This window comes from Rana temporaria, chromosome 6 (assembly GCF_905171775.1).
Source record: "Rana temporaria chromosome 6, aRanTem1.1, whole genome shotgun sequence".
NCBI classification, from domain to species: domain Eukaryota; kingdom Metazoa; phylum Chordata; class Amphibia; order Anura; family Ranidae; genus Rana; species Rana temporaria.
Window position 1 is genome coordinate 173664526 of NC_053494.1, and position 22481 is coordinate 173687006.

The window sequence follows — 22481 nt, forward strand, 5'->3', positions numbered from 1 at the left end:
AAGAAAGAAATAGCCAAAGAAAGAAAGAAAGAAAGAAAGAAAGAAAGAAATAGCCAAAGAAAGAAAGAGCCAAAGAAAGAGTGAAAGAAAGAAAGAAAGAAAGAAAGAAAGAAAGAAAGAAAGAAAGAAAGAAAGAAAGAAAGAAAGAAAGAAAGAAAGAAAGAAAGAAAGAAAGAAAGAAAGAAAGAAATAGCCAAAGAAAGAAAGAGCCAAAGAAAGAGTGAAAGAAAGAAAGAAAGAAAGAAAGAAAGAAAGAGCGAAAGAAAGTTGAAAAGCTGACATACTGGCAGGATCAACATAAAAAAAAAAAAAAAAAAAAAAAAAAAACTTATTGGGAGGGAATCAGAAAAACAAACTGCTATGTTGTTGCGATTAACAGACTGCATTGTGTGTGTAATTTTGCCATAGGTTACTATTTTTTTTTGTTTACCACTTGGGCTGTAGTAAACAAAAAACAAACAAAAAAAGTGGACAGACCTAGAATCAAATGCCAACATAAATAGAGGTTAATGTATATTTAATAATCTCAGTACTGGCATGTTTCACCCCCCCCCCCCCCCCTAACATTACCATGCCGGGTTTGTCAATTTTGAGTTCTGTGACAGTTTGTATTCAAACTCATTTTAGATCATTGAAACAGAACTTTCCCCCCCCCCAAAATAAAAGCAAATATAAAATTCTAAGACAGTACAAAAAACAACAAAAAAAAACAACAAAAAAAAAAAAAGGAAAAAAAAAAAGAAGGACTCCACTTTGTAAAAGACATCCCAAAGTGATCAGATTTTTTCGCCACAATCTTTTTTTTTTTTTTTTCTTTTTTAAACATGCCAGAGTTGAGGGATTTAAAAACATGGAGCTTGGCATGGCAACGGTACATTAAATCTACAATTCATACAGAGGGATCAGGTGGTTAAAGGGTTTAATGTACAAGTCACATAAAATAGGAGGATGGAGATGAGGGGGTTAATGTACAGATGTGCAGGGTAAGGGAGATGAGGGGTTAATACATAGCTCGGGTAGAACTGAGAAAAAAGTAGAGGGGTGAATGACAGAGGGGGTGAATTTAGTGTTGGCACTGTACTGTATAGCATTGGTGCTTGCTGGCAGTCAGTTCCCATTTAGACTGTGATTCACTGTTTAATCATAGGAGGTTTGTATACAGATAAAGTACCAGTACATCTTCCCTAAACAATAGGAGCAAACTGTGCCCCGTTCACACTGGGGCGGGAGGCGCGGTGGCGGTATAGCGCCGCTAAAAATAGCGACGCTATAGCGTCGGATTTGCCGCAGGATTCAGCCGCTAGCGGTGCGGTATTAACCTCCGCTAGCAGCCGATAAAGGGTTAATACCGCCCGCAATGCACCTCTGCAGAGGCGCATTGCGGGCGGTATTGCCGCGGTTTCCCATTGTTTTAAATGGGAAGGAGCGGTATACATGCCGCTCCTCTCACCGCTCCAAAGATGCTGCTGGCAGGAGATTTATTCTCTCCTGCCAGCGCATCGCCTCAGTGTGAAAGCCCTCGGGCTTTCACGTTGAGTACGCAGTGCAGGAGTTTTTCAGGCGGTATAGCAGCGCTATTTTTAGCGCTGTTCCGCCTGAAAAACTCCTCAGTGTGAAAGGGGTCTTAGGCCAATTGTTTTGTAAGTTTTGGAATAGAAGGAAATGGCAAAAACGTCGGGATTCTCTCTGTCCCCACGGGAGGGTTACCCTCTCTATTGTCCTGGTGACTATTGTCACAGAGAGAGTGAAACATTTGAGTTGTTGGGGAGATCTTCCGGTGGGGGCAATTTCTGGTAACAACTGTTTATTGGGGGGTGATGAGGCCAATTTGACAACTAGAAGCCCTAGAGGTCCTAAATGGGGTTTACATTTTCTAATAGTACACATATAATACAGGTGTCATCCACAAGAGTCAAAATACACCTTCTGGCCGTAGTGGAAGAAAAATCTACACGAGAAGCGTTTTGGTCTCTTGGGGAAGGTTTAGGGAATAATGTGTTTAAAAATGCCTTCTAGACCCCCTGCTAATTAACTAGTATAGGAAACACTAAAGCTCTATACACATTGTACAATTTCGAGTTAAAGTCATGCCTATTTTGATACAAATAGAATTAAATTTTCTAGGTAGGTCCTTTTGAAGTAAAGCCCTGTACACACGGTCCGGATTCTCGTCAGGAAAAAAAAAATCGTTGTTTTTCTCCCCGACGAGATTCCTGGCAACAATCTCTTGCCGGCCGAGTGTACAGACTTATGATTCAAAAGAACTGCCGTTCATTTGTATTGCATGCCCTCGTCACATTTGATGTCGTCGCCGCCATCTTGCTTCACCCTACCTATTCCTTGGAAGCTACCGCAGTGATGGTTTGGAAAATGAAACTAGAATCTCCCAGTACTGTGGTGATCAGGAAACTGACAACCAGGAAGTGTCCAAAACAGAGAGGAATTACAGCAACATCAGAGCAAAAACGAACAATGAGGACATGAAACCAGGACTGCAGTAAGGTAAAGGAAGCCATTTAGCTAAGAAAAAAAATAATTCCTTTAGTGATCCTTTAAGCACGTAAAGATCTTAAGGTTACCTGGGTGTGACCAGGGTCTAAGATCGGGTCATCAATAAAAGTCAACGTTTTTGGAAGGAGATGAAAAATGCAGACAGACAATGGACAGAGAACACCTTGTGTCATGCGTATTGGAGGAAGGTATAGTATTATTGACCCAATTTGTAGTAAGGCAAGAGACAAAAGCAGGCTCTAGATGGTGAGATTTTCTTTCCTGCAATCACAAGTTGCAGTGTTGACGGGGGGGGGGGGGGGGGGAGATTCCTTCTGAAGTGTCATTGTGTTCTCCCAGCAGGGGAATCGTCCTTGCCAGGAGAAGATGCAGCGATCAATAGCCACTATAGCTGCTGGCAATAATCACATAAATAAAAAAAAATAAAAACCTTGCCATAAATCTCCTCTCTCCGTAGTACAAGTCCACCCACCCTGCTTAAATCCTCCCCTTCCAGCACAAATCAATCCCCGATATAGGGAAAGACGATCACTGACATCGCACATCCAGCCCCAACCACCTACAGTTAGAAACACATATGATGTCACACTTAACCGCATAATACAGTGCCCCCTAGTGGTCAACTTCTAAACTGCAATTGTCATTTTCACAGTAAAAAGTGCATTTTTATAGCACTTTTTGCTGTGAAAATGACAATGGTCCCAAAAATGTGTCAAAATTGTCCGATGTGTCCACCATAATGTCGTAGTCACAAAAATAAATAAATAAAAAAAAACACGGATCGCCGCCATTAGTAGTAAAAAAATATATATTAATAAAAATGCAATAAAACTATCCCCTATTTTGTAAACACTATACATTTTGCGCAAACCAATCGATAAACGCTTATTGCGATTTTTTACCAAAAATAGGTAGAAGAATACGTATCCGCCTAAAATGAGGGGAATAAAAACTTTTTTTTTATATATATTTTTGGGGGATATTTATTATAGCAAAAAATATTGATTTTTTTTTCAAAATTCCGCTCTTTTTTTGTTTATAGCGCAAAAAATAAAAACCGCAGAGGTGATTAAATACCACCAAAAGAAAGCTCTATTTGTGGGGGGAAAAAAAAGGATGCCAATTTTGTTTGCGAGTTGTTCGGGGCACAGAGCTGAAGAACGGGGAGAGGTGAGTGTAAACAAACCTTTCCCCGTTCTTCTCTGTGGCTTGTCACTGATCGTCTGTTCCCTGTCATAGGGAACGACGATCAGTGATGTCAAACGTCCAGCCACACCCCCCCACAGCAAGAATCACACACACTAGGACACACTTAACCCCTACAGCGCCCCCTAGAGGTTAACCCCTTCACTGCCATTGTCATTTTCACAGTAACCAGTGCATTTTTTATAGCACTGTCGCTGTAAAAATGACAATGGTCCCAAAAATGTGTCAAAAGTGTCCGATGTGTCCGCCATAATGTCGCAGTCATGATAAAAAAAAAATATATTAATAAAAATGCCATAAAAACTATCCCTATTTTTTTTTTTTTACACTATAACTTTTGCGCAAACCAATCATGAAACGCTTATTGCGATTTTTACCAAAAATATGTAGAATACGTATCGGCCTAAACTGAGGAATTTTTTTTTTTTTTTTTTATATACATTTTTGGAGGATATTTATTATAGCAAAAAGTTAAAATTTTGCATTTTTCTCTAAATTGTCACTCTATTTTGGTTTATAGCGCAAAAAATAAAAACCACAGAGGTGATCAAATACCACCAAAAGAAATCTCTATTTGAGAAAAAAAAAAAAAGACGCCAATTTTGTTTGGGAGCCACGTTGCACGACCGTGCAAGTGTCAGTTAAAGCAATGCAGTGCCGAATTGAAAAAAGAGGCCTGGTACTTTAGCTGCAGAATGGTCCGGGTCTTAAGTGGTTAAAGGTGCGCTTTCTGCAGTTTTCATCTGGTGATGCAGCCAGTAGGTCGGTTTTTCAAAAGAACAAGCTCTCTTCCAGATGTATCAGTTTACAGGGATTCAACAAACCATTTATTACTGACAATGATCCGTTTTGCTGTAACTGAATATTAAAGCGGAGTGCCACCCAAAACTGGAACTTCTGCTTTTCAGTATCGCAAAAAGGGGCCTGGTCCTTTAGCTGCATAATCATCCGGGGCTTAAGTGGTTAATACCCCTTTAAAGAAAATCTTCACCCTTGGGTCATAGTCACACATTGGCAAAGAGCTACAGAATGTGTGAGTAAACATTTCCCCCGTGCATCTTGGAAATTGACAAGCTACAATGCCAAAAGAGCGGAAAATAGAGCATACCGACAATGAAGAATAACAGTTCTACAACATAAAAAGAACGTTTGGCAATAGATTGAGGAGAATTGAATGCTACCTCATGAAATAATAAATACACTGCTTGCAAAAAAAAAAAGCCACACACAAAAAAAAAAACCTTATCCCAGCCAGGCACCAATCAGTTCCTGACATCAATCATATACATTTTCTTGTTACTGGAAGGAGAATGCGTCATGGTCACCAAACGCAATCTGTGTTCTGGCAGGACTCCAACCTGGAAGCACTCTCCTCTGCGAGTCTCATGATGTCAAAGCAGCATTAATGAAACCATATTGCACCTCAGCAGAAAATCAGCTGTCTCCTATTCAGCTGCTATTCATACTTATTACCTTCATGGTACACTTTGTCCTTGTATAAAAATACGATACAAAATCAGAATATTTATTGAAGCGATTTGCATGTGGCAGAAAAAAAAAAAAAAAAAAAAAAAAAAAAAAAAAATCGGTCCACTTTTTAATAGGACTGCTTAGCAATCAAAACACATGGCAACATTACCACATTACCATGCACTGCTCGATTAAATTAGACCGGCCTTTAATTTTTTCCAGTTCATATTATGCAGAATCTCTCCCTTTTATCATCATATTGTATTTGCACGCAAGCTGTTCTTCGTCTTTTCTGGGCTTCATTCTGTGATTATGAACACAAATACTGACTAAAGGTCCATCGACACCAATGGGTTGTGTGGTTCCATGTGTCAATACATGCTTTTCTGCAATGCACAAACCACAGGGGTATTACCAAAGGCGTATCTAGTGAAAATGGTGCCTATGGCAAGCACTGAAACTGCGCCCCTGTCAAAACATTTGAAACCTTTCAGATAACCAGAGATAGGGAGGGACGCAGTGCGACGAGGACATAGAGGGACACTGGGACCACTGGGGCTGGTACTGAAAATTTTAGGGGGGGCGCAAACTGAAAATAAATAAATAAATTGCAGCCACTGTGCCCATCAAAAGCAACCACTGTGCCATCAATGGCCAGTCATCGGCCATCATGGGGGCACCTGTCACTCCCCTCCCTAGGCCAAGTAGCAATATTAGCAATTGCTGTGCCGGGCGCCGCTCTTCAGCAGGCCAGCCGCGATGCCGGGAGCTACATTAGTGCCGGAGACGGCCGCAGGACGACGGGTGGGGTTTTTTTCATGCAGGGGGTAGCTTTTTGCCGCCCCCCTCCCCATTTCGCCCATGGCACTTGCCATGGCTGCCATACCCTATATACGCCACTGGGTATTACTCCATTGCACTACTACAGTAGTGGACAATACACCCAAGTTGCAGTGCACATGCTGCACATTGATGTGTGCTGAAAATAAAAGAAAATTGAAAAGTAGCACACAATATTTCATACTTCATTTTGCCATCAGGTCCATTGACTGCCTAGGACCTGCCCAGCAGAGACACGTACCGCCTCATTTGAGCAACTCCGGCATTGTAGCAAGGTCATCTAGAGCCCAGGGTGAACATGCCAAATTGCGCCCCCCCCCCCCCAACAAGCTGAACGAACGCCTGAACCCATCTATAATGTGCTCACTTACCCCCCAAGCATACATTTTCCTCTCTCAGTATAAATCCCCCCCCCCCCCCAAAAAAAAAAAAAAAAAAAAAGAAGAAAAAAAAAAGAAAAAGAAAAGGGAAATCCTGTTTGCTGCAACTGAATATTAAAGCGGAGTGGAACCCAAAAATGGAACTTCTGCTCCCGTCCTCCGGTGTCACATTTGGCACCTTTCAGGGGGGAGCAGATACCCGAGTAATACAGGCATTTGCTCCCACTTCCGGCCAGAGATACGCGAGCCACCCACGGGCATCTACGCCACTTCTCCCCCCCCCGGTTGTCTTCTGGGAGACACAGAGGTCCCAAAAGACAGCAGGGACCAGTGGAATAGCACAGTGCGAGTCTCGTATGTGCAGTAGGGAACCAGGAAGCACAAATCCTCTACCCCTCACATTTCCCCCTCCAAGCAAAATCAACCCCCATTCCAAATCTCCACTCCCCCAAAAAATTACCCTGCCTAGCACAAATGGCCCTCAAACATCCCTCTAGCACAAATCCCCCCTCACAAAAACTCCCCTCTTAGCATAAAGCCCCTGCCATATTACCTTTTCTAGCACAAGGCCCCCCCCCCCCCCCGACACACACACACAGCTCAAACCCCCTAATTTTGCATTTGCTCCCAATAAAAAAAAAAAATCCTACCACAAATCCTCTACCCCTCAAAATTCCCCTCTAAAAACACAAATCCTCTACCCTCCAATACAAATACCCCCTCACATAACAAAAATGTCCTTTCTTCAATATTCCGTACCACAATTGCCCCCAAACATCCCTAATAGCACAAACCCCCTTACAAATAAAAAAAATAAAAAAATCTCCCCTCCTAGCACAATTTTCCTGCCCCCACCATATTACCTTTTTTTTACACAAACCCCCTCCAAATCTCCCCATCCTAGCACAAACCCTCTTCCCCCATCCCTCCTCAACACAAAACCCCTCACCCCCCCAATCACCACTCCAAGCACACCTCCCCAAATTTCCCCTGCCATGCCCTCAATCTCCTTGTGAAGCCCCCCCATCACCTCATTATACCCCAGTGCCCAGGGCAGCTGTCCCTCCTGCCCACCCCCTGGGTTGGCCCCGACTGCAGCATCTGCGGTGGTGGCGGCACGAGTTGCTGCCATGCTACCTAATAAATGTCCTACTTCAAAAGTCTACTGAAGAGATCAAGTAACACTGAGGCCCCTTAATCTTTTTGTTGACCCTAGTAAAACTGGCAATTATTCTTTGGGGACCAAATTTCTTGAGTATACATTTGTAGTGGTAAAAAAAAGCAGCAGGGGGAGAAGCACACTGTTAATGCCCCCCCAGGTGGTAAGACTAACTTTGCCATAACACAAGAGCTGCTTGAACAGACTGCACAGGTAGTCTATTCACCCACACAAAAATCATCAACTGACCAGTTACCAGCCGCAAGGTCTTACGGCAATAAAAACAAGTCTGACATTCAGAAATCTAAATGGTTTGTCGTCATCATTCTCTATGTAATATTCACAGAACATCTGGAGGCAGTAGAGCATTCATCCATTTTTAAACCTCTTGTTTCACATGAGCGATCGAATGACTGCAGAGAAAGAAAACCAACTGCAGAGCATCTATCGGGGTCAAAGCTGGAATCCCTGGACCAGTGCAGCCGACTGGAAATCATTGTTCCTCCATATTCTACATAAAAAGCTGTTTCACTAATAGGGCCAATTAACATTTTTTTTTCTTCTGCAGACAACATAAATGCAGCCTTCTAGAGTCGCAGAAGCGGTAAAATGGAGGTAATTAGCAGACTTGCAGAATAGGGGCTGCTGGGAACGATTGGCTGGGGTTTCTGTAGAGCTATTTTTAAACTGAAAAGTGCAGGCATGTTAAACCCTGCACCAATTCCTGGCACTGCTGCTGAGAAGCATTAACCAACAACTGAATAAAGAAAAAATAAAAAAGCCTTGGGTGCAAAAGTTGATTGTAATTATTCTGCCAAGTATAAAGCACAGTGTAAATAGCAGAGCAGAATATATTTAAAGCACATGTAGATGATATGCATGAATTGAATTCATGCATTAAAACGGTTACTCTCTCCAGGACACAGGCATTTGGGATCTAATCTTTTTGCCCTATACTCTCAAGTCTAAAGCCTGGTACACGCGTAGGACTTTTGTCCGAAGGGCATTGGCCGTGAACTTGTATTGCATACAAAACGGCAAAAAATGATCAGCCAACAAACACAAAACTACGTGTTTTTTCAGCTCTTTAGCACCACCCTTTGGGCAACTTCTGCTAATGTTGTGTTATGGTAAGCATTGCTTCTGAGCATGTGTGTTTGTACTTTGGATTTTTTCAGAAGTACTTGTCTACACACAATGAGATAACCCGACACCACATATTTGTTGTCGGAAAATTTTAAAGCATGCTATCCAATATTTGTTGGCAAAAAATCCGACAGCAATTGTCCGATGGAGCATACAAAATGGTCGGATTTTCCGACAACATCCTGCCATCACACAATTCTTGTGGGAAAATCCGGTCGTGTGTACGGGCCTTAACTACTTGCCGACCAGCCGCCGCAGTTATACGGCGGCAGGTCGGCTCCCCTGCACGAGAGCCCGTAGCTATACGTCGGCTCTCGAAGTGCCCCCCGCTCGTCCCCGACTCCCGTGCCCGCGATTGCTGCCGGGCACCCGCGATTGCTCGTTACAGAGCGAGGACCAAGAGCTGTGTGTGTTAACACACAACTCCCGGTCCTGTCAGGGGATAAATGCCTGACCGTCTGTTCATACAATGTATGAACAGCGATCATTTATTTCCCCCTAGTGAGGCCACCCCCCCCCTTACAGTTAGAACACACCCAGGGAACATACTTAACCCTTTCCCCGCCCCCTAGTGTTAACCCCTTCCCTGCCAGTGGCATTTTTATAGTAATCCAATGCATTTTTATAGCACTGATCGCTTATAAAAATGCCAATGGTCCCAAAAATGTGTCAAGTGTCCGCTATAATGTCGCAGTACCGAAAAAAAAATGCTGATCGCCGCCATTACTAGTAAAAAAAAAAAAAATATTAAATAAAAATGCCATAAAACTACCCCCTATTTTGAAAATGCTATAACTTTTGCGCAAACCAATCAATAAACGTTTATTGCGATTTTTTTTACGAAAAATATGTAGAAGAATACGTATCTGCCTAAACAGAGGAAAAAATTTTTTTTTTTTATATATTCTTGGGGGATATTTATTATAGCAAAAAGTAAAAAATATTCATTTTTTTCAAAATTGTCGCTCTATTTTTGTTTATAGCGCAAAAACTAAAAACCGCAAAGGTGATCAAATACCACCAAAAGAAAGCCATTTGTGGGAAAAAAAGGACGGCAATTTTGTTTGGGAGCCATGTCGCACGACCGCGCAATTGTCAGTTAAAGCGACGCAGGGCCGAATAGCCAAAAGTGCTCTGGTCTTTGACCATCAATATGGTCCGGGGGTTAACAAGACCATCCCTCTCTTATGTATGATATACAAGTACACATGAAACGATCATAAAAAAAAAAAAAGTCAAACGTTTTTTTTTTTTCACTTATAGGGTTATGTCCTGACATCACCCAAATTTACCCCCAAACCTCCCTATCTGGAGCAGATCATTATTTTTTGCCCTTTCACCTTGTTTATGCACCGACAAACAGCTTTTATTACTTCATGGGAAAGGTTTATAAAATTCTTGCAGTGGCAGCTGCTTGGGCTTTGTTCTTAGTGGTGTATTCACGCCACAAGAACACTACAAAAGGCAAAGTAATCAGGAAGATTTTTTTTTTTATTACTCACATTATGATTGTTTATACAAGTGAATTTCACTAGTATAAGCAACCATTTTTACTGAATGAAATGGATTCAGTCAGTGTGTTTTGTTGCGATTAGCCACAGCTAATCAGATAGTACAGGTGGGCTGTGATTCCCCGTCTGTACCATGTGATCACTGTGACCAATCATAGCTAGCAACACACACACACACACACACACACACACACACACACACGCACACACACACACACACACACACACAATGGATGGCATGAAAGTAAGCCATCCATTGTTTACAATTGTCATGTGACCTGCTGTGATAGGTGACAGCGGTCACATGGTACTAGCAGTGGGCCAGTACACTAATCACTCATTTGTTGGTGGATAGTTGAATGTTTTCACTTGTTCCTAGACTTTACCATTTTCTATTTTTTTTTCTAGAAGATTTGCACGTGACTAATGTTTTCACTTGATGTTTAGGAACTTTTATTTATGTGGATGCGCACTCATTGTATGCGCATATATAGACTCCGACATCCAATATTCCAATGTTTAGTGCTGCTCTGTGTACACTTTTTCACACGAAGTGCAGAATATTTTTGTATATGAAAGCATTAAATCGGTGCAGTAGGAAAGAGGAAAATGCACACCTGAGCAAGTTCCTAGTCTCTAAAACCTGTAGTCAAGTTAAATGACCAATACTGACTATGCCAAGTTTGGTCTAGGCATCTCGGCATCAGGGCTGAAAAAGAGTCAGAGACTGTTGGTTGAGTAACTGAGAAACTATCGATTTGGGATTCATGGCATGGGTTCTAGCTTACTACCCCCAACATTTTTGTTTTCAGCGTTACCTTCCACTGTTGGTTGCCCCCTTTTTTCCTAAATACCATTCTCATATGAAATAAAATAAAAATCCAACAAGAAGAATGGAATTACTTTGACCCGTGGCAGGTGTGCAGACCCAGAAACCCAAGAGCATACATCTTACCACCCTTACAGCGAAACGATGGCACCTCATTAAAAAAAAGTAAAAATCAATATGTACTGCAGCATTTAATAAGGGCATCTTACTTTTGGCTTAGTACCACAAATACCTGTCGGGCCTGCCAGTGAACTTCACCTAATGCAGCTTCCTGTGATGGGGTGGCAACAATACTGCACTGCTCCTGCATACAAAGCAGAATTGCCCGTTATAGGCTAGGCCTATTTGAATTACAGTTGGATCCGTAGATGTTTTGCAAGGGGCATGGCTATCCGCATGGTCACTGCACCTGGCCACAGCTAGTCCCGTCTACTGCTTTCTGGATTAACAGCACTGTCTTTGTTGCCAAAACCTTCCGACTTTGATCTTCAGTGTCTGGGAGGGGGAACATGCGAGACAAATTGAGGATTTGACTCAGTCAAGGAATGTAAAAGGAATTTTTATTTTTGCTAATAACTGGATTTGGTACTTGTTTAGACAGTCATACAGGAGTTTTAGTTGTACTTTAAAAGCTTCAGCATTCAGTACAAATCCAAGTTTTGAGTAGACCAAGCTAAGTTTTTAAAAAGGGATTGTAAAGTCTATTTTTTTTTCTATTAACAAACATGGTACACTTTGCAATTTGATTGGCTGAGACACAGCAGCGACCAATCAGGTGGGAGAGTCCCAGAAGGCCGAGGCACTTGTGGATCGAGGGGGTGCTCAGGTAAGTATTAGAGGTGGGGCTTCTGCACACAGAAGTTTTTTTTTATCTTAATGCATAAGGACAGTGGTTCTCAACTCCTGCCTTCAGGACCCACTAACAGGCCAGGTTTGCACGATAACTGAAATACATCACAGGTGATATAATTTGCTGCTCAGTGATTGCAGTATTCTAGTTTTCAAGTATTACCTTGGGGAGATGCAATCTTTCCTGTTAGTGGGTCCTGAGAACAGGAGTTGAGAACCACTGCATTATGATAGAATAAAAAAAAAAAAAAAAAAAAAAAATTTAAAAAAAAAACCCCCACACACTTTCTGCCTTCACAACCACTTAAAGATGCATATAAAAAGCAAAAAAATAAAAATATTTGGGAGACCTAGAAACTCCAGAAATGCATGAAAAGTTAGACCTTGATACTTGAGAGCAGAGTGTGCAAAATTTGTTTTTATAATTAGCATTTTATTTTTTATTCTGTTTTTGGACTGATAAAGCAAGCTATATTTATATGCTCATATGGCGATGCTTTTCTCCAAGAAATGACAGGCTTATTATACAGAGACTAAGACTATATCTGCAGGAGCCAAGCTGCAGATGAAGCCAAATGCTGCTTTGTGATTGGCAGACTGCCACTAAGCTCCTTAGAGGGTAAACTGCCTCGCTCTCAGTTCTGGAAATATTGCTTTGTACATTACATGCTCCATGTGAAAAGGCAACACACTGTGCTTTGACCAGTGTTCTCCAGTATCTAATTAACGTCCTGTTGCAGAGATTAATATTTCCATGTACAGCAAACACCTCCTCTGAAAGTAAAAATCGCCTCGAAGCTTGCAGCCAGTATCATTTTTTTCCAGAAAAGAACAGAACAAAAACATTCAAGTTTGTTCAGTAACACTGCAGAGAGGATTAATGATGTGTAGTAACCAACTGCACAATATTGCTTAATCATTACTGAACAAGTCTGTTAAAGTGGAGTTCCACCCATAAATATAACATTACATCAGTAGTTTTAAAAAAATGTCATTAGTCCTTTACGGAATTTTTTTTTTTTTTTTTTTTTAGATGCCTTCAAAGTGTTGTTGCTAGGCAGAATAGTTAATCTTCCCTCTTCCTGCACCTAGGTGCTTAATGCTTCCTAACCTACACCGCACAGACTCCTGGGAATGTAGTGGGTGTAACTTTCTAGGAGTCTGTGCACTCCCCAGTTTCGAAGAATCATGTGACTTGGACAGCACAGGTGCTGAAACCTGATCTGACACTGCTTGTGCAGCACTGAGCATGTGCAAGGCTCAAATCCAGGAAGTCATACAGTCTGGCTTCATGATGCCCACACATAAGATGGCCCCAGTCAATTTCTATTTTATAAAGTGTCTAAATGCTGTAACAACCTAACAAAACGGACCTTAGTTTACAGACTAACTTTACTAGAATACATTAAGCTTGTGTATTACAGAGGTATTTATATTTAAAAAGTGAAATTGTGGCCGGAACTCCGCTTTAAATAAAACAAAAAATATTATTATTATTATTATTATTATTATTATTATTAATGCATTTAGAGAGGCTGTTTCATCTAAAAAAGGGTGTTACTATGATCGTTTTTTGCTAGCATCAGTGGGCCCAACACCATGATGTATCCAGAAGACAAGACTACAGCAGATCAGACAAATGCAGATCAGCCAAATATTATTTGGCAGAAGCCAGCCTTACTGACCAGTATTAAAAGTGTGGTAGGGATGGGCCAGCTCACAACACTGCAGTTTAGACATTTGCATATTTATGCTCCCTAGGATTTAGGGCTCCTAGGTCACTCAATTTTCAAAGGCAGCGTCTTCAATTTATTGCTGTGGCCCAATTAAAAAAAAAAAAAAAAAAATGTTGGCTACAGCAAGATAAAATACACCTTTTTTGATTTTTTTTCTAAATATCAGAGATAATAATTTTTACAACAACATTTTTCATCTATGGGGAATGAAGGATGAGTGTTCCATTACTGAATTATACCATTGACCAGATTACAAGGAAGATCAGCGTGTCTTTGAGCTACAACGTTAATTTTAAATAACCCAAGTCAAGTACAGTAAAACCTTGGCTTGAGAGCATACTTCGTTTCAGAAACATGCTTGTAATCCAAAGCACTTGTATATCAAAGCAAAATTTCCCCATAAGAAATAATGGAAACTCAGATGATTCGTTCCACAACCATTTATTAATAAGTCCTTCAGTTTATAGTCCATATAAAAAGATAATAGCAATGTGATTGCGTAACCATAAAATGTCCATCCACAAATGGAAGCCTTCACAAGGGGATTAAAAGCAAAATCAATCAGGAGCTACAGAGTATTAAAGAGAGGAGAGGCGCCTCTAAGTGTAGCAATATGTTGCTAAATGTTGTACCTTTGCCTCTCTTCTCTTTTTTATACTCGGTTGTGACATGACGCTACTTGTATATCAAGACATCGCTTGTATATCAAGTCAAAGTGTGTTTCAAAAGTCTTGTTGTGCATTTTGCTCGTCTTGCAAAACGCTCTCAAGTCAAGTTACTCTCAAACCAAGGTTTTACTGTATTTGAAAAACAGCAGTGCGCTACTTCTAACTGCCTAGGGAAACCAGATCCTAGTCCAGAACAAATCTATACAGCGTGCTAGACAACCCTATTCCAAACTCCTACATGTAAACGTTTGTGTTTGCATTAAAGCAAATCCAATGGTGGGCATCCCCCTCATCACTGGAACCATGCGTCCCCCATCCCATCATGGCTCAAGCATGAATGAACGCTTACAAGTCTCTAGTCTTTGTAAGAAGATGTATACAATACATGTATCCATCTCTTGTTATAGAGAATGCCATTGTGCTGACCAACAGTAGAATCATCTTCAAAATGAAAACTTTTGGATTTGGACTAGCAATTTAAGTAGGACATTTAGCAGAAGGTGAACAAGCCACCGATTTTGGTCTTGTTGGAGGGCATGGAGAACCAAACTTAACCTGCTGGGTGATCCAACTTGCTTGTGTTCAGGTCATTCAATCAGAAGCTGCAATAGGGCTTCTTATACATGTAGCACCCTGATGTTAGTCAGGGTTGCTATCGAATTTGTTTGCCAAGTGATAGTTGTCTTGGCCAATTTATCAATTGGATTTCCCCCCCAATTCTGGAATTGCTGTACTTCTCTCTTCTGTCACTAGATGGCCGGGTATCTGGTGGCATTAGATAAGACAAGGGCAGTGCAAGGACAGATTAGGAATGAATGGAGTGTCTCAGCCAATGGACAGGGATTTTCTTGGGTCCCTTGGCCTGCTGGAAGGGTCTATTTGAGAGGAGTCAGGTGATCGGGTTCTGGACGGCTGTCTGGGTGAACGTGTCCTGTAGTTCCCCGGGCTGCTAGGCCATAAGCCTTGGGCCTATCCCGGGGACATCTGGCTGCTAGCCTGTCTGAGGGCCTGTCAAGAAGAGAGCAGTGTAAGGCTAGGACTGCAGCTTGCAGTCCAACCAGAAGTAACGGTTCTGCCAGCCGGTCCCAGTACCTTTGGCAATATAATGCATGTCAGACCAGCTGAAGCATAAACTTCTATAAAGACCTGTGGCCCTGGAGGTTTAGCTTTGACTCAAAATATTTGTTTCTTACGCCACTTGTTGTTCAGTGGTTCATGCTATGCACGGTGCGCGCCGCGGCTCCCGGAGGAGACAGGAAGGTGGAGGCTTGGTGCGCACATGTTGGGCAAATGGTGAAAGTGACTAAGGGTCCCGGAGGTGACATTTTTTCGGCTGGTTTGTGAACCTCAATACTACACCACCAAAGCGCAGATGTATCTATAATCATTACAGTTCTGCTCCGGATGAGTGGCTATAAGGCCCCAAAACGTGTTGAGATAATAACTACCGTATACAGTAACTATCATGTTCTGTCAAGGTTTCCCTATGAATCAATATAGGTCTATATTCATCAATTTGTTATCGACGTTCTTTCAACATAGAGAGATTTCATCCTTTATCGCCATTAAGAGATATTCTAGTAGGTCCATAGTCTGCATAGGTATCAACTGCAATGTATGTAAATATGTATCAACTAACTCCATGTATCTAAATATATGAATTTTTTGTTGGAATGTCAAGCTTTGTATAACAGGTTTAAATGAAATGTAAAAAGTATTAATGTATAGCAATATGCAAACAATTTAAATATGAAATTATGAAATTATGTGACAGTATGAACCTATTAAAAGTATATATATATATATATATATATATATATATATATATATATATATATATATATATATATATATATCTCAATCACACACACATTGTATATATGTATATATGTGTATATATATATATATATATATATCTATCTCAAATCACACACACATTGTATATATGTATATATGTGTATATATATATATATCTATCTCAAATCACACACACATTGTATGTATATATATATATATATATATATATATATATATATATATATATATTATATATATATATATATATATATATATATATATATATATATATACACACACACACACATACACACACACCTCGTACACACGACTGTTTTTAACGTCATGGGAAAAAAAACAAAAAAAAATGTTTTTCTCGACACGATTCTTGTCAAGCCTGCCTTGCATACACACGATCGTGACATACAACGGCACTATAAAAAGGGGAAGTTCCATTCGGATGGCGCCACCCTTTGGGCTGCTTTTGCCGATTTTGCGTTAGTACTGTAAAAGTTTGGTGAGAGACGATTCGTGCTTTTCAGTCTGTTACAGCGTGACAAATGTGCCATCTCCATTACGAACACTAGTTTTACCAGAACGAGTGCTCCCGTCTCATAACTTGCTTCTGAGCATGCACTTTTTTTTCCCGTTGGTAAAGCCTACACACGACTGCTTTTCACGCCGTGAAAAACAAAGCGAAAAATAAGAGCATTTTCTAAAATTTTAATGGCCATTTTTCACGTCGAGAAAAATGCTCTGGAGCCCACACACTATCATTTTATATGACCAATTTAAAAAATGGCATTTTTCACGTCGTGAAAAACGGTCGTGTGTACGCGGCATTAGGGTTCTATAAGGTTCTAACTTTGCATTAAGACCAAGGGTTGTTCAATGCCATCCATGCCAAAATTCACAAGTGATTAACACGGGTACTCCCTCACAAGTCAACAAGACAACTACATTAAGCCAAAGCCCTGCAAGCACAAGACATGTGCAAAAAAACTCCACATACGTGTGACATGACTTGAGCTCGAAGGATTGACACTGTCAAAACTGTCCCCACTTTCACTACCGGATATGTCTTCATCTGATTCCTGGATAGAAGAACAAGGTGAAGATCCATCGACTTCTTCAAATTTCCTCTTCAGAATCCCACTCATAGCTGCAGTGCTGTCACATGTGTCTGCGGGAAATGAAAAGAACAGAATTTAACTATAATGTGAGCAAGAGTGTAGAAAGGCATAAAATTAATGCAATACATGTTTTAAAGTATAGTAAAAGTTTCATAAAGTGGTCACTACTTCTTTAAAAAAAAGTGATCGATGACCTCTGCTCTAGATAGCCGATCTTAGACCATGGTAGCAGGATACTTGGTACTTTCACAGCATATTTAGCAGCGATATTGCTTGCACTTGTGTCCAACAGATGGAGTGTCTACAAATCAGGGTATAGAATATAATCATTAAAGTGTAAGTAAACCCTCCTATCTTTTTCAGCCAAGGAAGCTGTCATCTTTGCCTCTGTTTAATCTACAACTGCCATGATGCTGCACATGTGATCAGTTATGACACCAGCCATTGGATGGTTTGACAGTTTGGTTGAGAGCACAAACAATGGGAGTTTTACATTTCCCGGCACGTGCTGGAAATGAAACTGTTTTATGGATGGGTTTACTTACGCTTTAAGAATGGCGCAAACCACATAACCTTTTAGAGAATACAAGTTCCTTCATCTATTACTATTTATCCCCACAGATGTGAACATTTAGACCCTTCCCTTTTCCCACTGTATTTACAACAAAACAATACACAAGCTTAATGTATTCTAGTAAAGTTAGTCTGTAAACTAAGGACCGTTTTGTTAGGTTGTTACAGCATTTAGACACTTTATAAAATAAAAATTGACTGGGGCCATCTTAAGTGTGGGCATCATGAAGCCAGACTGTATGACTTCCTGGATTTCAGCCTTGCAGATCTCGCACATGCTCAGTGCTGCACAAGCAGTGTAATAAGTTTCAGATCAGGTTTCAGCACCTGTACTGTCCAAGTCACATGATTCTTCGACACTGGGGAGTGCACAGACTCCTGGAAAGTTACACCCACTACATTCCCAGGAGTCTGTGCGGTGTAGGTTAGGAAGCTTAAGCACCTAGGTGCAGGAAGATTAACTATTCTGCCTAGCAATAACACTTTGAAGGCATCTAAAAAAAAAAAAAGAAAAAATTCTTAAAGGACCAATGACATTTTTTTAAAACTACTGATGTAATGTTATATTTATAGGTGGAACTCCACTTTAACCCTCTCACACGTCATACTGATTATAGAGGCCCCTTGAAGGTGACCCGCTTCCTGTCAATCGATTTCACAGCTTGTCTACCACGGGAGAAAGGTACACCGTCTGTTCTGTGCAGGATTAACCTTTTCGCTGCCAGTGTCGTTTTTGCACGAATACTTTAAAATAAAAATTCGGGCTGAACACACATCTCCTCCCCCCCCAGACATTCTATTCTATATTTTCTTAAAAGCAGACAAGTTCATGTAAATGTGCACTACATGGTGCCATCATCACGCAGATTTTTTATTTTATTTTAACATAATATTCTTGTAACGAAACTTGGTTTACCTTAAAGTCTAAGACCCCCCATAGTTTTCAGCCAAGGAAGCTGCCATCTTTGCCTCCATTTATTCTACAACTGCCATGATGCTGAACATGTGATCAGTTATGACACCAGCCATTGAATGGTTTGACAGTTTGGTTGAGAGCACAACCAATGGGAGTATTACATTTCCGGCACGCAATGGAAATTAAACCTTTTTATGGATGGTTTACTTCCGCTTTAAAGACCTTATATAAAATGACTAAATCTGTGTCACATTCAAACCTTAATGCCATAAATAATAACTTATTCGATTTTTCACCCCAGGAGTATATAAAAGTTTGGAAATTGTAGAGAAATGGTTAAATAACGCATAACAATGTAACTACACACACACACACACACACACATTTGATTTTAGTCGACTAATAGGTCGATTTTAGGCTTTTGTACACCTTTATAATGCACCTGGAATGTATCCAACTGATTTAAAGGTTAGTTGAGCTTCAATATTTGTAGGATAATCTGAAATCAATATTTTAGATAAACTTCTCATAAATCACATTGGAAACTGGGAATGTCAGTACTAAAAAGTTAATTTGTTCTTCCACACAGCATTATTGGCCCCCAGTGACCTGGGTCAGGGAGTTCACCCCAGGAACAGCCAGCTGCAAGATGCCATGAGAGCAGGCACAGCCAGGTGGCCTTTAGGCTAATCGACGGCGCATGACCAAGGGCATCATGAAAAGCAGGGGTGGCACTTGGCACTGGTCTAAACATTTGACTCTTCCCATGCAGACATCTTATTATGCAAATTATACCATTCCTGGCAATCGTAATTGCTAAATCACTTTCCCAGAACACATGTAGCCAGGTGCAACAGCAATATGGAGAATGAGACACTGGGGGAGATTTAATCAAACTAGAGAATGCAAAATCTGGTGCAGCTCTGCATAGAAACTAATCAGCTTCCTTTTTTTGTCAAAGCTTAATTGAACAAGCCAAAATTTAGAAGCCGATTGGCTACTGTGCACAACTGTACCAGATTTTTCACTCTTCAGTTTTAGTAAATCAACCCCACTGCATTTTATCCTTCTCTCCCTCTGCTGAGGTATGGATGTTATGCTGCATAATTTATCCTCTGGCCAGCATGGGGGGAGAGCTTAAGCCAAGCAAGTCCGTAGACTTCTATACAGAGTACTTTGAATGCTGAGACTTGTAGTTAGAGATGGCAGCCATATAATGGCTAGGTTTATAATGGTTACCCTAAAGATCCCAATATGCACTGTTTAGTAGGAGTGGAGAGAGGATTTTTATGAAACGGCCTGAGAAAGTTCTTAATTTTGGTGCCAAGGAGAGTGGGAGAGCACCTCTGTGAAATTACCCGCCAGCTAGGATGCCCGAGTATAGACACCTGGGGGAGACAGCACACCATCACAGATTGTGTACCACTGTGGCAAAAAGGCTGGGAGCAGCCACTCGCCCTCTGCTTCCCACCGCTGATCACCAGAAGCTTTTAGGGAGAGACTGAAGAGGCCCCCCTTCTACAGCAAACATCCACAGCAGCATTCTGGGAACTGATGAGAGGGCTATATGCCCATTTTTGACATGGCTAGCATAGAGTGAGCCACAGGAATAGGGCATTAGATGTACCGAATCCATACCGCACCCATACTGCACTAATGCCAACCCTATACCACAAAATACATTTACTTCATCTGAACCACATCTACCATGTGCCCGTACCAAGCCTATACCATATCGATACTGTACTAATTGAAAAAAAAAGGGGGGCATATAGGTGTGCAAAGCACACTAGTGTTGACCCACTTGCATTGTGTACCCAATGTGGGCAGTGTCCCTCTAGTCGAAGAATATAGCATTTAAAATGAAAACATTTCCCATACCCGACCAGTAGGGGAGTAGAAGACCAAATGAGTGGCACCAAAATTCAATGGGTGAGAAATTGAAAAAAAATAAACAAAATTTTATTGATAAATAGAAAATTATATAATCATAAAAAAACCTTCTCAATGGGAAAGAATAGGAATGGCTTAAATTTGACACTGAACAATATGGAAATGTAAGCACAAAGAACAGTCTCCACATGTGCCACTAATAAATTACAAAGCCCAGGACAAAACAAACAAAGACAATAAAACATTAGTCCGGACGCCAAAAGATCTCTATACGGTTTGGCATGTCACGACAAAGGTCGTATGATGCTATATTGATAATATAATAAGACATGCACATCCGTATAAGGGTCCCTGGAAGGCTGTAGCCCATAAGGGGAGAAAGGGGGAGGGGGAAGGGAGGGCGAGTAATCCAATGGGTTTAAGGAAAAAACACTGGAATAAAGGAAGGGATCCCCAATATTGTAACCAGTCCAGTTGAAAACAAAAAAAGTGATAAGCAGCAAAAATATAGCACCATCAAAAAGTTCAACTGTAGAGTGTTAAAAACCATACAAATCCATAATATTGCTAAAAAAAGGCATGAAGTTGAAAACCACAACGAGTGAGATTAATGGAGATTTGGTCATTAAACTGAGCCACATTCTATAGAGATCATGTTGTGGAGCTATGGTACAAGTATGTGGTGATAAACAGGGATGAAAGAACAGGATATGGGAGGGTAACCGCAGAAAAATCGGATGCTTATAGGGATAGCATCAGGGCTCAAGTCCTGCGGGAACGCGTGGGAACGGAGTTCCTGCACTTTTTTCACAGCAGGAACTCAGTTCCCTTTGCAGGACTAGAGCAGCCGAGACGCCCGAGCCAATCCTTCACTAAGCGGCGATGCCCAGCTCGAGTCACTGTCAGGGGCAGGCGAACCTTTGTAATCCTTTATGTTACTGGCTGCTTCCTGTATATGGATTCATCGGGTAGTGTGTGGGTATTCCGTCACTCCCTCAATGCCGCAATGTCTCCTGGGAGCTTTTGTCATTGTTCACAGGAGACATTGCGGAGGTTCTTTCTAAATCCCGCGATAACTCGCGGCAGACCTCCACAATGTCTCCTGTGAACAATGACAAAAGCTCCCAGGAGACATTGCGGCATTGAGGGAGTGACGGAATACCCACACACTACCCAATGAATTTATATACAGGAAGCAGCCAGTAACAAAGGATTACCAAGATACAGTGGATCGAAAAAAAACAAACAAACATGCGATTTAGTAATTATGCATATGAGCGTATCATTTTCTTTTTTTGGTGGGGGAGTGGATCTTGGGTGGGAGTTCCCACACTTTTTTCCCCCAGGACTTGAGCCCTGGATAGCATGCGATACCCGTCTTGGGGAGCCTAGGAATGAAGGCGTCTGCCGATCAACATCTGTGTACTGTCCCTGTACCCGTTTGATCTGCTCTGGCAATATAGTTCCAGCACTCGGTTGATTAAATTTTACAACTGCTCACTACTGCACTTAAGGTGGCCTTGCTACTGTTTATGCCAAATGTTATCTTTTGCTTAGTCTTTACGTTTAATCACTATTAAATATAGAAAAAATAGTGTTACCATTGTTAATTCAAGTTATGTTTACCTAGTTATCAACCCTACTGGGTGACACTATAATATATTAAGTTTGTAACAAGTGAAATATTTGCGCTGTAAAGTGTTATACAAATTAATGTGTGTGTGCATATAACCACATACATATACAAGTACAAAAAATGGGTGGGGAAAGTCCAAAAAAGGGGGAGTGACACTAATATACCAGTAAACAATATTGTTGAATAGTCATTAATCGAGGGCACAGTGCTGAAGAGGTCCAGGTACAA

At 41.0% G+C, this 22481-nt stretch overlaps 1 protein-coding gene across 3 annotated transcripts in view; it reads right to left on the reverse strand.

The window, feature by feature from the left end:
* The window catches only part of CSRNP3 (cysteine and serine rich nuclear protein 3), a 162874-nt gene that overhangs the window by 17846 nt on the left and 122547 nt on the right, over nucleotides 1–22481 (reverse strand). For all 3 annotated transcript variants that reach the window (XM_040357832.1, XM_040357831.1, XM_040357830.1), the window contains exon 2: nucleotides 17115–17285. In XM_040357832.1, coding sequence (XP_040213766.1) covers nucleotides 17115–17262 — 148 coding nt within the window. In that variant the 5' untranslated portion in view covers nucleotides 17263–17285. The remainder of the gene's footprint in view (nucleotides 1–17114; nucleotides 17286–22481) is intronic.